Here is a 13,489-nt window from a genome sequence, read left to right on the forward strand (position 1 = left end):
AACAATTAACTAATTTGAAATAAGTCAATCGTGACTAATTATTCCATTGTAATTAGCTGTTCATCAAATGTTTAGTAATTAGGCAATTTCAAAGTTCTTATTCATATCCTCTTAAAATAAAAGAGATTTTTATTTATATTATATTTTTACTCTTTAAGTTGAATCTGATTTGTGATGAGTTTAAAAAATGCAGTTCAATTTGGGTTCAATGAGTACTGCATTTAGAGATAGTGAACATTCAATTTGAGCTGTTTCTGTCAGTATAAACAAGACATAGGGCATCTTGCCAGGACAGCACATCCTTTGAATATATTTATACAATTTTAAAAGCTTGTACAAGCAGCAGATTTTAATCGACTGCACTATGGCAGGGTTTAAGACACAGTCTTACTATTGATGATCACGGTTAACAAAGATCCCTATTTAAAGTTATATTCAATTAATTCAAATAACATAGCCCTTTGACCAGAAATACGTTTATACTCTCTATTTAGATCATTTAAATGACAGTTCCTGCCAAATTTTTAAGATGTTTGGAAATGTGAAAATGTGCTAATTAGTATTTTCAGCAGTTATTTAGTTAACATAAAGAACCAGCAATGCAGACTGAAATACTAGTGACCCCACAGGAAGGACAGTGCAGACCTGCAGAAAATAAGTATCAATGTCTGAGCATGGCAGATTTGTAGTACTTTAAAATGCTTACTGTCAGACATATTTGACTAATACGAAGTGACTGTTCAAAAAGACAGCAATATCTTCAAAAGGAATGATTTGTTACAATTGCTTAAGTGCATTTTATAGATGTCTGATTCATAAAGTGTACTAAAATTCATTTTTCCAGTAATGTGAAGCTGCTTTTTTCCAGGCAAATTTCAAATCCTATTATTAGCTGATAGTTCCTACACTGCTTTCAAAGTGTAGGTTCAAGTATATTTCAGATTTCCAAAGTGGTTATTTATACATTAATAAACTAATCATTGGCTTCCGCAATCCCACCTCTTCAAATTGCATGAAGTGGAGAGAGGACTAACACAGCTCATCTGGGCTCAGGTTCCATTATTTCTAGAATTTAACCAATTACATTTGATACTGAGGATCAGGCCAAAGGTGGGTGATGGGGGTGCTGTCTGGGTGCAGGAAAGAACATTATATGATTGGAATAGTATCATAGCAGAATATATTTTTCCCTCCCTGTCCCCACCCAACATACTACTATGCAATGCCAATGTGGACAAACAATCAGTTTTCCTGGTTTGTGTATTTCTAAAAAGTCATAGGTATATATAGTGTATGTGTGTGTATATATATATATATGTAATAGAGCTAATTGTTATGGAAATGCAAATAGAATAAATGGCATTTAATGTAGAGCAATTGTTTTTTTTAAAAATCCCCAAAGTTAGAATAATTGATAAATCAAAATTTTAACATGATGATACAGATCCTTTTGTCGTCTTCACATCACTCTGTAATCAGTTCTATGTCATCATTTTAGATGTTTCTGTATAAAGACTGATATTTTCATAAAATAACACTAGCTACGTATCAAATACACAGGTCAGATACAAAGCAAAACCAAAACTAGTCTTTATAGAAACATAGAAAATAGGAGCAGGAGTAGGCCATTCGGCCCTTTGGGCCTGCTCCGCCTTTCAAAAAAGATCATGGCTGATCGTCTAATTCAGTACACCCATCCAATCCCGCTCAGCACCAGCTACCATCGCTAACTTTATCAAATAGCCTGGTTGCACAAAAGCTTTTGCTTTGATGCTCATACTGGAACTAATACTTGGGGGTTGTGATCAGACAGAGAAAAAGGTAAGTGCCTGGGTATTTTTCTGAAAGTGTCTGATAAAACAAAAGATGTACCTGAACTTGTAATGAGCTGGAGATGAGGGAATAGTTTTCTTTGAAATTATATTTTGTAACCAATTGCTTAGTAAAGTTATTACAACTCACTTTTGAAGAGAATAATTGAAGGGAAGCTCATGAAAATGAAGAGAAATGAACTCTCCTCCCTGCACAGTACCGAGGAAGTGAAAACCCGGTTACTAACAATAGTGGGGAAGGCCTGTGGTCCAGAGATGGCCTGAATAAAGGTGCATGCTGGATTGTCAACAATTTAGTCTTAAGTCCCTGAATTGTGTTTTTTTTAATGTATGTTTTACTCTCAAACTAAACCTGAAAGAAAAACTTTCTTTAAACCTGATGTGAATTTAATTCCTAAGAGTCATGGTTTTTCCATAACATTGAAGTTCATTGATAGAATTAGAAAATAGCTATTGTGAGAAACTTTTTCCAAGAATGTTATAGATACATAAACAAATTCAAGTTTGTGCGCATGTGTGTATATTAGTTTATTTGAGATAATGGCAACTTGAGAATAAGGGACAACTGACTAATACGGAGTTTTTGCAAAATGTGGGTTATTGTCTAGAACTGCAACAAACAGTTCAGTAGCTCTGAGAATGTTGATCTCCAGATTTATCCTTTATTCAGTTCATTTTTCTAACTCGAACCTGCTCATTGTTAGAATTATGCCAGAACTGTTGTTCATTCTAATTTATTAACATTCAACAGCTTCCTTCCCCATTTTTAGTTGTGAAAAGATTGGTGTTAACAGAAGAACCCCTGATTGTCCAATATTCTTACAGCTAGCGTAGGACAGCCTTTCCCAGTTTAATATATTGACTAATAGACTATTAGGATAATGTCCTCATTCAAGAGCGTGGAATCCAATCCATGGATATCTTCATGGAAAATGACAATACTATAGATGACCAATACAGGAAAGGAAGAATGTTTCACTCCCCCTGTAATGATCTCAAGACCCCTGAAGCTAGTAATCTTGCCATCTGGGATCAAATGCCAGTCAAAATTAACTTGGTAAAAATCCATTTGGGCCTGGGATCGACACAGCACTCGCCTCAACGGGGAGGCCCAAAGCCAGCCTGAAATTGAGCATTGCGCCTCATTTCAATTATTTGTGAGTTGTTCGTGCTTGTCGGGCCCCCACAGGCAGCCCGCCTATCGCTAACAATGTATTTCAGGCTGGTTGCCTCACTGGTAGTAGTCCTCAGGTAAATTCCAGGAGGGGATGGAGGGCGGTGTTGGGGGAGACTTTGAATAACGGTTGACCGATGCTGCATTGACCATCAAAAGTGCTATTGAGCCAGGGGGAGTTACTTAAAAACTAATGAATTTACTTAACTCTTCAGTATTTCCTAGAAAATCTGAATAGCCCATTTCGATCAGGGGATAATTAAACAGGTGTTTCTTTTCTTTTGGGCCTCCTTATCTCGAGAGACAATGGATACGCGCCTGGAGGTGGTCAGTGGTTTGTGAAGCAGCGCCTGGAGTGGCTATAAAGGCCAATTCTGGAGTAACAGGCTCTTCCACAGGTGCTGCAGAGAAATTTGTTTGTTGGGGCTGTTGGACAGTTGGCTCTCCCCTTGCGCCTCTGTCTTTTTTCCTGCCAACTACTAAGTCTCTTCGACTCGCCACAATTTAGCCCTGTCTTTATGGCTGCCCGCCAGCTCTGGCGAATGCTGGCAACTGACTCCCACGACTTGTGATCAATGTCACACGATTTCATGTCGCGTTTGCAGACGTCTTTATAACGGAGACATGGACGGCCGGTGGGTCTGATACCAGTGGCGAGCTCGCTGTACAATGTGTCTTTGGGGATCCTGCCATCTTCCATGCGGCTCACATGGCCAAGCCATCTCAAGCGCCGCTGACTCAGTAGTGTGTATAAGCTGGGGATGTTGGCCGCTTCAAGGACTTCTGTGTTGGAGATATAGTCCTGCCACCTGATGCCAAGTATTCTCCGAAGGCAGCGAAGATGGAATGAATTGAGACGTCGCTCTTGGCTGGCATACGTTGTCCAGGCCTCGCTGCCGTAGAGCAAGGTACTGAGGACACAGGCCTGGTACACTCGGACTTTTGTGTTCCGTGTCAGTGCGCCATTTTCCCACACTCTCCTGGCCAGTCTGAACATAGCAGTGGAAGCCTTACCCATGCGCTTGTTGATTTCTGCATCTAGAGACAGGTTACTGGTGATAGTTGAGCCTAGGTAGGTGAACTCTTGAACCACTTCCAGAGCGTGGTCGCCAATATTGATGGATGGAGCATTTCTGACATCCTGCCCCATGATGTTCGTTTTCTTGAGGCTGATGGTTAGGCCAAATTCATTGCAGGCAGACGCAAACCTGTCGATGAGACTCTGCAGGCATTCTTCAGTGTGAGATGTTAAAGCAGCATCGTCAGCAAAGAGGAGTTCTCTGATGAGGACTTTCCGTACTTTGGACTTCGCTCTTAGACGGGCAAGGTTGAACAACCTGCCCCCTGATCTTGTGTGGAGGAAAATTCCTTCTTCAGAGGATTTGAACGCATGTGAAAGCAGCAGGGAGAAGAAAATCCCAAAAAGTGTGGGTGCGAGAACACAGCCCTGTTTCACACCACTCAGGATAGGAAAGGGCTCTGATGAGGAGCCACCATGTTGAATTGTGCCTTTCATATTGTCATGGAATGAGGTGATGATACTTAGTAGCTTTGGTGGACATCCGATCTTTTCTAGTAGTCTGAAGAGACCACGTCTGCTGACGAGGTCAAAGGCTTTGGTGAGATCAATGAAAGCAATGTAGAGGGGCATCTGCTGTTCACGGCATTTCTCCTGTATCTGGTCTCCCATTAGTGTGCGCTAAAGGCCTATAACCTGTTTTTAGTCAGTCTGTCTTGGCACCTGACAAATAGCCTTATCCAGTTTTGGGTTGGACATTTTTAAGGCAACCTTGGAATGTAGCACATTGGGCCCTGAAATTAGTTCTCATTGTGCCCATTTTTTTGTCCATAAAATGGGAGCAACAAGGTCCAATTTCAACCTCTATCCTTTATCAGAAATAACAGATTTAGTTTAAAATGCACTTTGGGGCCTGGAAATACGGGAGTAAAGATTTGTCTTCAGAACTTAGTCATGAGTGTTGGATTCTGATGGACTCCTGTGTCTGATGGATATGTCAATAACTTTTAAGCATGTTATTTATAACCATTGAGGGAGTTTCTTGACTTGTCAGCTTTAGGTTTTGAACACTAGATTCCCAGGCCAGTGATTTCAAATCTCAGGCTTAACTTACATTTGAAACCAGATCTTCACGTGAGTATAATGGTGCCACAAGAAAAACATAGTTAAATGTAAATTGATCATTCTCCATTCATGTAGTAGACTGATTTCAAAATCAAGCTATGCAAATGAACAGTATATGAGGCTAATCATGGATAAATGATTTCAGAGGATAAATGCTATAGTCTTATTCTGACATCACATCTTGGCATCTGAATTGCAAACTGCAAGTTCTATTTTAAAATTCAAGATCATTGCTGCATCTACTGATTTATTTCATACCTGAAAGACATGATTTGATATCCATCCCATTAATGTACCATTTAGTCATATTACATTTCATACTGATCATTGTCATGTTAACCTAAAAACTTTACTTTCTTATTACATTAGTCAATTGGTGTAGGGATCCCAAAGATTAATTTAAGAAAGAGACGCCCTAATACGCAGGTAATGTAGTTGAAGGTAGCATTGGTGTGGTAAAGCTGCCAGTATTGAAGCATTTGGAAAGAGCTTTGGCAAGCTTGTATTTAAGTACCTATCTCCAGGCCTGGCTACCAAAAATGTCCTGAAGCATGCCTTTCGACTGGCTTAAATGATAACTAATCCATTGACAAGGGAGTTTGACGAGTTCACTTTTTGTGTAGTGCTCTTGTCTTGTAATGATGGCTGCTAAATATGAAAATATCAGCTTAAAAAGAAACTTAACATTTAGGATTACTGCGGCTGATTTGAAGATCAATGTAGTAAAATAGTTTTCTACTTGACAGACCATGCTATTTATTACAGGCACTGCATGTGGTCCGTGCATTTGGTGACTAGGGTACGCTTGCATTTATGGTGATGTAACTGTGGACAGTAGGTTTTCTGCTGTAGTCTATTCCTTCAGAGATTTAATTTGCCAGACCAATTTTTAGAAAAAGAAGTTTTTAGTCATAAATATAATCACTATATCTCAAGTAGAAGTCAATATGAATGTACCTTGGCTGTTTTCCCAACAGCAGATCTGAATAAAATAGTTCATAGTCCTTCAGGGAATTCACAATTCTGGTTAATGGGAGTCCCCTTGTAAAAGCCAATACAGTTAATCAATTTTAGTTCAATGTTTGATACACGACTGATAATTACATAAATGGGTTTATTACTAAGTGAAGTACAACCCCTTTTGATTCAAGTAAGAATTTTTGTTTAGAATCTTAACTCTTGTTCATTTAACACTGCAAATAAAGTCTTAGAACTGAATAGCAGATGACATCTGTTCAATTACAAATAATAGCAATTCAGGGTGAGCAATACTGTAGGGGAAATCCAAAATAATCTAGATTCAGCTGATTCTGAGGGCGCTTCATCATGGACGTCCTCTCCTCAACGTTTTTAAACTTTAAATAACAAATGACGTTTTCAGCCTGGCCACCACTGTAGGGGTGATGAGGGTGGGGGAGCCCCTCTGCAGGGCAGCTGATGGCTGTTGCTACACCCAGGCAAGCCAGGAGGGTCTCTAGGCCTGTCTGGAGCACTGGTCCCTCAGTCTGCCTCCAGGACACTGCCTCCAGGCAGTTAAACTGGCCCCTGTTGCCTGCGGGAACCTGGAGGCTTCTGTTAACAGGCCTTAATGGGCCCTTAATTACTTGCATCGGCTGCCTGCTGCATGTGGGCAGGTAGTCCCATCCCGCCTCCACAAAAATGGCCAAGGGTGGGATGGAGTTGGGGAACTGGGATGCAGGGCGGCTGCGCTAATTTTCGCATCCTCCCTCCCTCCGATCTGGCCCTGGCAAAATCAAGCCTGAGGACTCTAACACAGCATGCTGCAGCACAGGGCCAAAGAGATTGTCCCAAGGACATTGACAATTTAAAGTAAACAGTTGACATATGGTAAAATTAGAACCGCACAAATGATAACTTCCCAGAGGTTTTGCAACGCAGATTGGGAAAATATAAACCAGATTTAGGCTCAGGCGTCTGAATTGAACTGATTTGCTCATCCCTAATAGCTATTAAGGACTCTGATCTGAAAAATGGTCATGTTTTCCATCTGAATATTATTTAATAAATTCTCTGTAAAAGTCACACATATTACATCTGATTGCTAATTAAAATGAATAGCATCAGTGTCAGCATGACTTTATTTTTCTTCTGTTCTATGCATATAAGCAAATTAAGGATTCTGCGCACTGTCTTTTAAGGCCAAATTTAAGAACTTGTTTACAATGCTATGTTCTTTCAAATATAAGAAGTACATCTGTGAACAATTTTTGTTTTAGGTCCTGTATAAATATATGACTGTCAGATATTCATCACTATGTCATTGTTATTTTCGTTCAAATTATTTAAATGGAACTAGTGCCAACTGCATTTGAAAGAAAAATGTGTACAGTAAAAGCTTTGTTATCCTGCACTTTATCAACCAGAAAGCTCTATTTCCGAAATCTTCAGAGGTCTGTCTCCCAATGTCGAGTTTTCCCGAGTGTTGCTGATTGTTCTCAGCATTGCTGTTAGTGATGCTGCCAATAGTCATCTTAGTGGTTGCATTGCTGTGCTTATATTATATAATATCGCGATTTATCTCCCCATCACCTTCTACATCCAGTGCTTTAGTGTAATTTATACATTAAGTTTACTGTTCCTCAAAATTTCTATACGTCTTTACTGCCTCAAGATTTCTGTATTGTACATCTTCTTGTTCTTTGCATGTAATCATTTCTCTAAAAATTAAAACTTATTGCATTGTATTGCCTTGGTAGTACGACTCTTGATTAACCAGAATTTTTGATTACCTGGCACCTCTCAGGTCCAGCGCATGCCGGATAACGAAGCTCTTACTGTATATGGGAAAAGTTTCTGCTTTGTCCAAACTTCATGCGTTGCTATCTGAAATATTTTGAGTTCTTCTGCTCCATCCATTTAAGGTTGATTTTGTTTGTGTGTGATGTGCTGCTTTTATAGGCGTTTTGTAGGAGTTTCTTTGAAGGACTTGCATGAGCATATTGTGGGAAATAGCCATTGTAAGCTTTCTGCCTGTTGTAAGATTTTTTGTAAGTTGCCATTGATTAATTGAAGTACAGTGGAAGAGACTGAGGAGTTTGTAAGACATTGGTAACATAGTACCACAAAATACTACCATTTACCTCATGGATCACAACACTTAGGAATCTTGAACTAGCACTTACATTAAGGAGTTTTCCACATTTGATTGTAATGCTATTTTCCTGCCTTTTCTGGCCCAATATTCTCCAATTTCCAAGGTTTCAGTGGTACAAATTTTAAACTACAGTTTCCAAGGTGAAATGTAAATATCAAAATTTATGCCTGGACTCAAAACAACCAAAAATATGAAGTCATCTCAGCTACCAGAACTCTCATAGGACACATCGTAAAAATATAGAACTCTACCAGAGGTCAATCTGATCTGCTGTACTGCTGTCTTAGCAGTTGTATCTCAATGTGTTTCTCTTCAAAATACTCGTCCAGTTTTTTCCTGAAGATGTCTAAGCTAGGTGCTTTTGCAATAAACAACCACCATTGAAGTAATATTTCCTTACACATTGACCAGAATCTACTTCTCAACTTAAGCACATGATCCCTGTTCTACTATCACATACTAATGCAATTAGTCCTGATTGATCTGCAACATTTACAAATGGTGCACCCTCAACACTATTTTAGGAATGGTAGATATAGTATCGATCCTTTACTGGGATTATTGCTATGGATACATCCTGGAAAAGAATGAGGTTTTGTTTTGTAAGATTTTGGATGATTTTTTGCACTTGGCAGGGGCTGTCAATAATAAAACCAATGAATGCTGGAAACGCACAACAGATCAGGCAGGATCTGAAAAACAGGTTAATGTTTAAAGTGTAATCCTTCACCAGAATGCCTGTTTATAAACTGTGATAGCCATGTTTCCTTAATCCACAATTTAAAAAAAAATGCTGCCTATCAGAAAAATTCAAAAAAGGAGTTCTCTTGAATATATAGTTCCAAAGATTAACAGAGAAGCCATCAAACCTTCACCAGATATGAAATGCCACACAGTTCACTCCAATAAGATGCAAAATGGCCAAGGGGTTAGTGTAGATCCACCATACAAAGGTGGTTCTGGTTGCTGTGGGGAAAAAGTCATTTACTCTAGCATATCCTGGCAACAAGAATTCCTGTTACCATGGTTGCAGTTTTGGATCCATAAAATTCAAAGGCATTTTTTTTTTGATTGTTCACGATAGAATTCATTTTATCTACAGACTGTAAACCATGGATATGTCACTGTTACAATCCAGAAAGCTGAGCAGGGGAGGGAGGGGGTGCTATCGCCCTAGAAAATAGAGGAGAAATTGTCTTGAATTGCTCTACAATACTCTCGCATCAGAAGCCAGTAATAATATAGTGGTGGAAATAGAGTAGGAGCATTGTTAGATACTTCTCTTATCAATAGGTGAGTGGAACACAACATGCAGGACAGCAAAAGAAGGGGTAAACTGAACAACAGAAATATGCATAACTTAGAAATACATCGGAAAAAAACCTGAGCATCATGACGGTAAGTTTTTCAGGTCACAACCTATGGAAATTCAATTGCATGTTTAACAGTGATGTGAGCAGGCAGCCACAGTTGCACTGCTTGCTCTCATTGTTGTTGAATGGGAGAAGGCAGAGAGCTACACTTTTGTACTCGTGCACATTCAAGCTCGTGCTTGGAGTACTGATCACTTGCCTCAGCTGCTGCTGAGATTTCCAGTCATAAAATAGAGCTGACAGGACAGTCAGCTCTATTCCATCCTGTGGTACACTGAGCCAGCTGAATATTTTAAACTTAAAATATGGCTGCATGTTGTGGATACTAATGATGTGCAGTCTTGCAATCAGCCCTGAACTGCATATTCCTGAAGCATTTAGTTGTGCATTTGGTGTCAGTGTGTTGCAAAAAATGGTAGTGCACTTATTTCAGTGGGACTTAAGAATGCCATTCTGAATTCAGCAGAATCTCAGGTTGACCCTACCTGTAGCTGCGCCCTATTTAGATGTCCAACAAAGCACAACCACGTGTCATCTCTTACTGAGCATATTCACGTTGCTGCTTAACATTTTTTACGAAAATAATTTGACCAGATTTGTTTCACCCTGCAAACACATGCTTTCATTCTATAAATGACTAGCCCAGTGTTTTGTTTTAAGTAATCCTTAAGTGCCCAGTTTCTTCCTCTGTAATTCATCATTTTTTATTTCAATGCTGTGTAAGATATTTTGTATAATTGCTTCTGACTCTTATTTTTCTTTCCATGGCCACGTGTTTCGGAATGTGACGTGACCTGCTTACCTCATCGTATCCATGTCTTGATGCATGCTGCGTGGTCGGTAATGTCACGGGGTCTTCTGTGCATGTAAACTATTTTCGTTTAATTCAGTGTGATTTGTTATTCAATATGGATGATCCCTGTGTTCTTATTGTAAAATATAACAAACTCCAGTTCTACTCTTGTTATGTCAAGAGAAACAATTCTGTTGAAATGTAGCATGTGCTTGCGAACTGTCAGTAGAGACACGATTGAATCTTGCTGCTTTGGGCACTGGCAGTAAGGTCCATAGATAAAAGCCACACTGTTCACCAATAAACTTTTATTTGCAATATTGTATGTAATTTCCATAGATGCTGTATGAGGCCAATGTAAGATTGACATGGTTGTATTAGATGTGCTTATTGATAGTTGGTAAGTGTTTAAGACAGTTCAGCTAGATGAAAAGAGACCAACTTGATACAGTCTTGTGTTTCTTTCCTGATCTTGGATCAGTGATGCCATGGGGCTGAAAACTGCTTTTTTCCTTTAATGACTTAATTAAATGTGAGATATGCGCTGGGAAACTGGATCAGTTTGAACTCTGTGTCCATTGGTAAGCCAATCATCATTGGATCCCAATCCTTGGCAGCACACTTTCTAAAATTCCTCACCTAATTTGAGTATTGGCACATTGAAAAATCCTATTTCTAACTGCTTCAAAATGAGTGCTTTGACTCTAATCCAAAGAGTTGCAGTAATAAGCCAGCCAAACTACATAGATGGGAGCTCATGACCAATTTGAGTGCTAGTTAAGTTTGCAAAAAAAACCTATCCTACTACTCAGAAAACAGCCTGCAGTCAAATTGTAAGATTCCAATTGTAATTCACTCACTAATTCGCCAGCCAAAACCTTAATGCTCATGAAAAGGGATTTGAATCCTCAGTTCAGTGGCAATTGTGATTGGGATTCATTCACCATTGCCTGTGCTGTGTGATGCTACATCTCCATGTAGTTCCTGTCTAAAGTAATTCCTCATGTATTGTGGACTTTACATTATTTTAAAAATTGTGTATTTTGCTGATGCTACACACTATCAGGAACAGGTATTAGGAGGAAATGCCACCTGCCTTATTACCATTCCTCATGGTCCCAGTAGAATAATTAAAAGGAATTATTTGACCTTATTATTCCTTGTAATTAGTAACAATTAATTTTGTTGAGCTTTTCTCTTATTGGACCACAAATTAAATAAAACATAGGAATAAAATGTGCTGATGTCTCTCTTGCAAATTTTAAAAAAAATGATGCAGAAGAACGCTGAATCTTGCTGAGGAGCATGATTAAGTAAAGAATTGACTATTGCCAACAGGTCTGAATGACACACTGTAACATTTACATTGAGCTCATTAAACCAATATGAGCTGCTCTATTCTGTTCCCGTGAATGCACAGATCTGATACTGGAGAATATAACTAAATTTATGCAGTTTCACCTTTGGAGTTGCAGGCGATTGTTGTTGCTGCTATAATTCAATAGCTCTATGTGTTACATAAAGGTTAAACCACGGAACAGTTAATTATGACAGTGGAATGCCTATGGGTGTTAATACAGGCCAAATGTCAACAAGCATCCATGCAATGAGAAGGTTAAAACAATTGCCTTAAAAGAAATATTATATAGCTCATGCATTCAGTTCAATAATCTCCAACTAATACTTCTGAAATGTAACAAATGTTACGACCAAATGGGAGGAGTGCACTGTATTTTCTAGTCCCACTTCTCCGCAGGTCACAACATATATTTCAAAAATGTTTACCCAGTTATTGATTCGGTCAATCATATACTCTACTCTTTATCCCAGAATAAAATACACCAACCAAATTTCTTTAATAAACAACAAAATTATCAGTTTATTATCAAGCAAGACTTATCCAGTAATGAAGCAAAGCATTAACACAGATTGAAATATGGAAGTTCCCTTTTTAAATTACCCCCCAACACACACACAAAAAAATACAGAAATTCATTTTGCAGAGGTCTGTTACAAAAAAAAAAGAATTATTTGGCCAAATACTTGCTAATTTTTGAAGAAAAAAGAGAAGATATGGAAGGAAGTCAGTTGTCCCTTTTGGTCTGGCATCCGGGTATACAGAGACAGGTCACTGGGATCATTTCTAAAGCAGTTCTTTTCAGGCAGCGCTGAGAATTAACCTGGTAGGTTTTCCCAGCTTCTCAGGAGCGATGCAGCGCCAGGGATTTTAGCTCTCCCACACTAGATCTTAGCAGGGTTTCTTCAAAGGTAGAGAGAGAGGTGAGTTGGGTGGTTTCTTTTTCCTTGGTAGACAAAACATCAACTTTCTTCAAAACAGTTCATACCCCAACTGAACTGAAAACAATGTCCAAACTCCAAACAGAAAGTCAACCTCCTGACCTTCATAAACCTTGACATGTGGCTTCTCTGTAAACATCTTTCCCAGGTCACAAAGGTTTCTGTTGTTTATTGAGCTTAAAGCACATTATTTCCAGCACAGGTTGTTTTCAAACAACATCTCAAGCGTCCTTTCAGTGAGCTTGCTTTAAAAAAAAACACATCCATGGAATCCTTTCAGTTTTAACATGTGCTCAAAAAAAAATTAAAAACGGAAGCACTTTCATAACACAAATTGCACCTGAATATGACATTGAATAAGATGTTGGAGAAATATTTTCCTAAACAAATCATTTGTTTTATCAACTGCAAACCTTTTAATAACTACCCTTACTGAGCAGGGTACAAAAAATAAATCTTGACTGTACTGGTTTGGGCTCAAATGTTGAACTTTATGTCACATAGTATTTTCCACTTATTGTTTGATGATTATTCCTTTTGGTTTAGAATCCTAAATCTCAGGAACCCGTCACTTTGGATTTTCTAGATGCTGAACTGGAGAATGAAATTAAAGTCGAGGTAAGATGATCTTAGTTGGCCAGCGGCTACTGAGAGTGGCATGTCAAAGCATTTTAACTCTATAATGTCTGGATTGACTTTATAAATAGTAATAATGTGAGCTGGTTCATATGTAAAGTGGGCTGTATATTTTTTCTGTGGCA

General features: G+C 38.7%; 1 protein-coding gene across 11 annotated transcripts in view; it reads left to right on the forward strand.

Annotated features, from left to right (window-relative positions):
* Positions 1–13,489, forward strand: part of LOC137384760 (voltage-dependent calcium channel subunit alpha-2/delta-1) — an 891,951-nt gene that overhangs the window by 771,063 nt on the left and 107,399 nt on the right. For 8 of the 11 annotated variants that reach the window (XM_068059181.1, XM_068059179.1, XM_068059180.1 and 5 more), the window contains one exon: positions 13,275–13,346. In XM_068059181.1, the coding sequence (XP_067915282.1) occupies positions 13,275–13,346 (72 nt within the window). Of the gene's footprint in view, positions 1–5,078; positions 5,160–13,274; positions 13,347–13,489 lie in introns of those variants that run through there. The other 3 variants (XM_068059177.1, XM_068059176.1, XM_068059185.1) reach the window with 2 other exon arrangements.

The sequence above is a fragment of the Heterodontus francisci genome, chromosome 27 (genome assembly GCF_036365525.1).
Source record: "Heterodontus francisci isolate sHetFra1 chromosome 27, sHetFra1.hap1, whole genome shotgun sequence".
Taxonomy (NCBI): Eukaryota; Metazoa; Chordata; class Chondrichthyes; order Heterodontiformes; family Heterodontidae; genus Heterodontus; species Heterodontus francisci.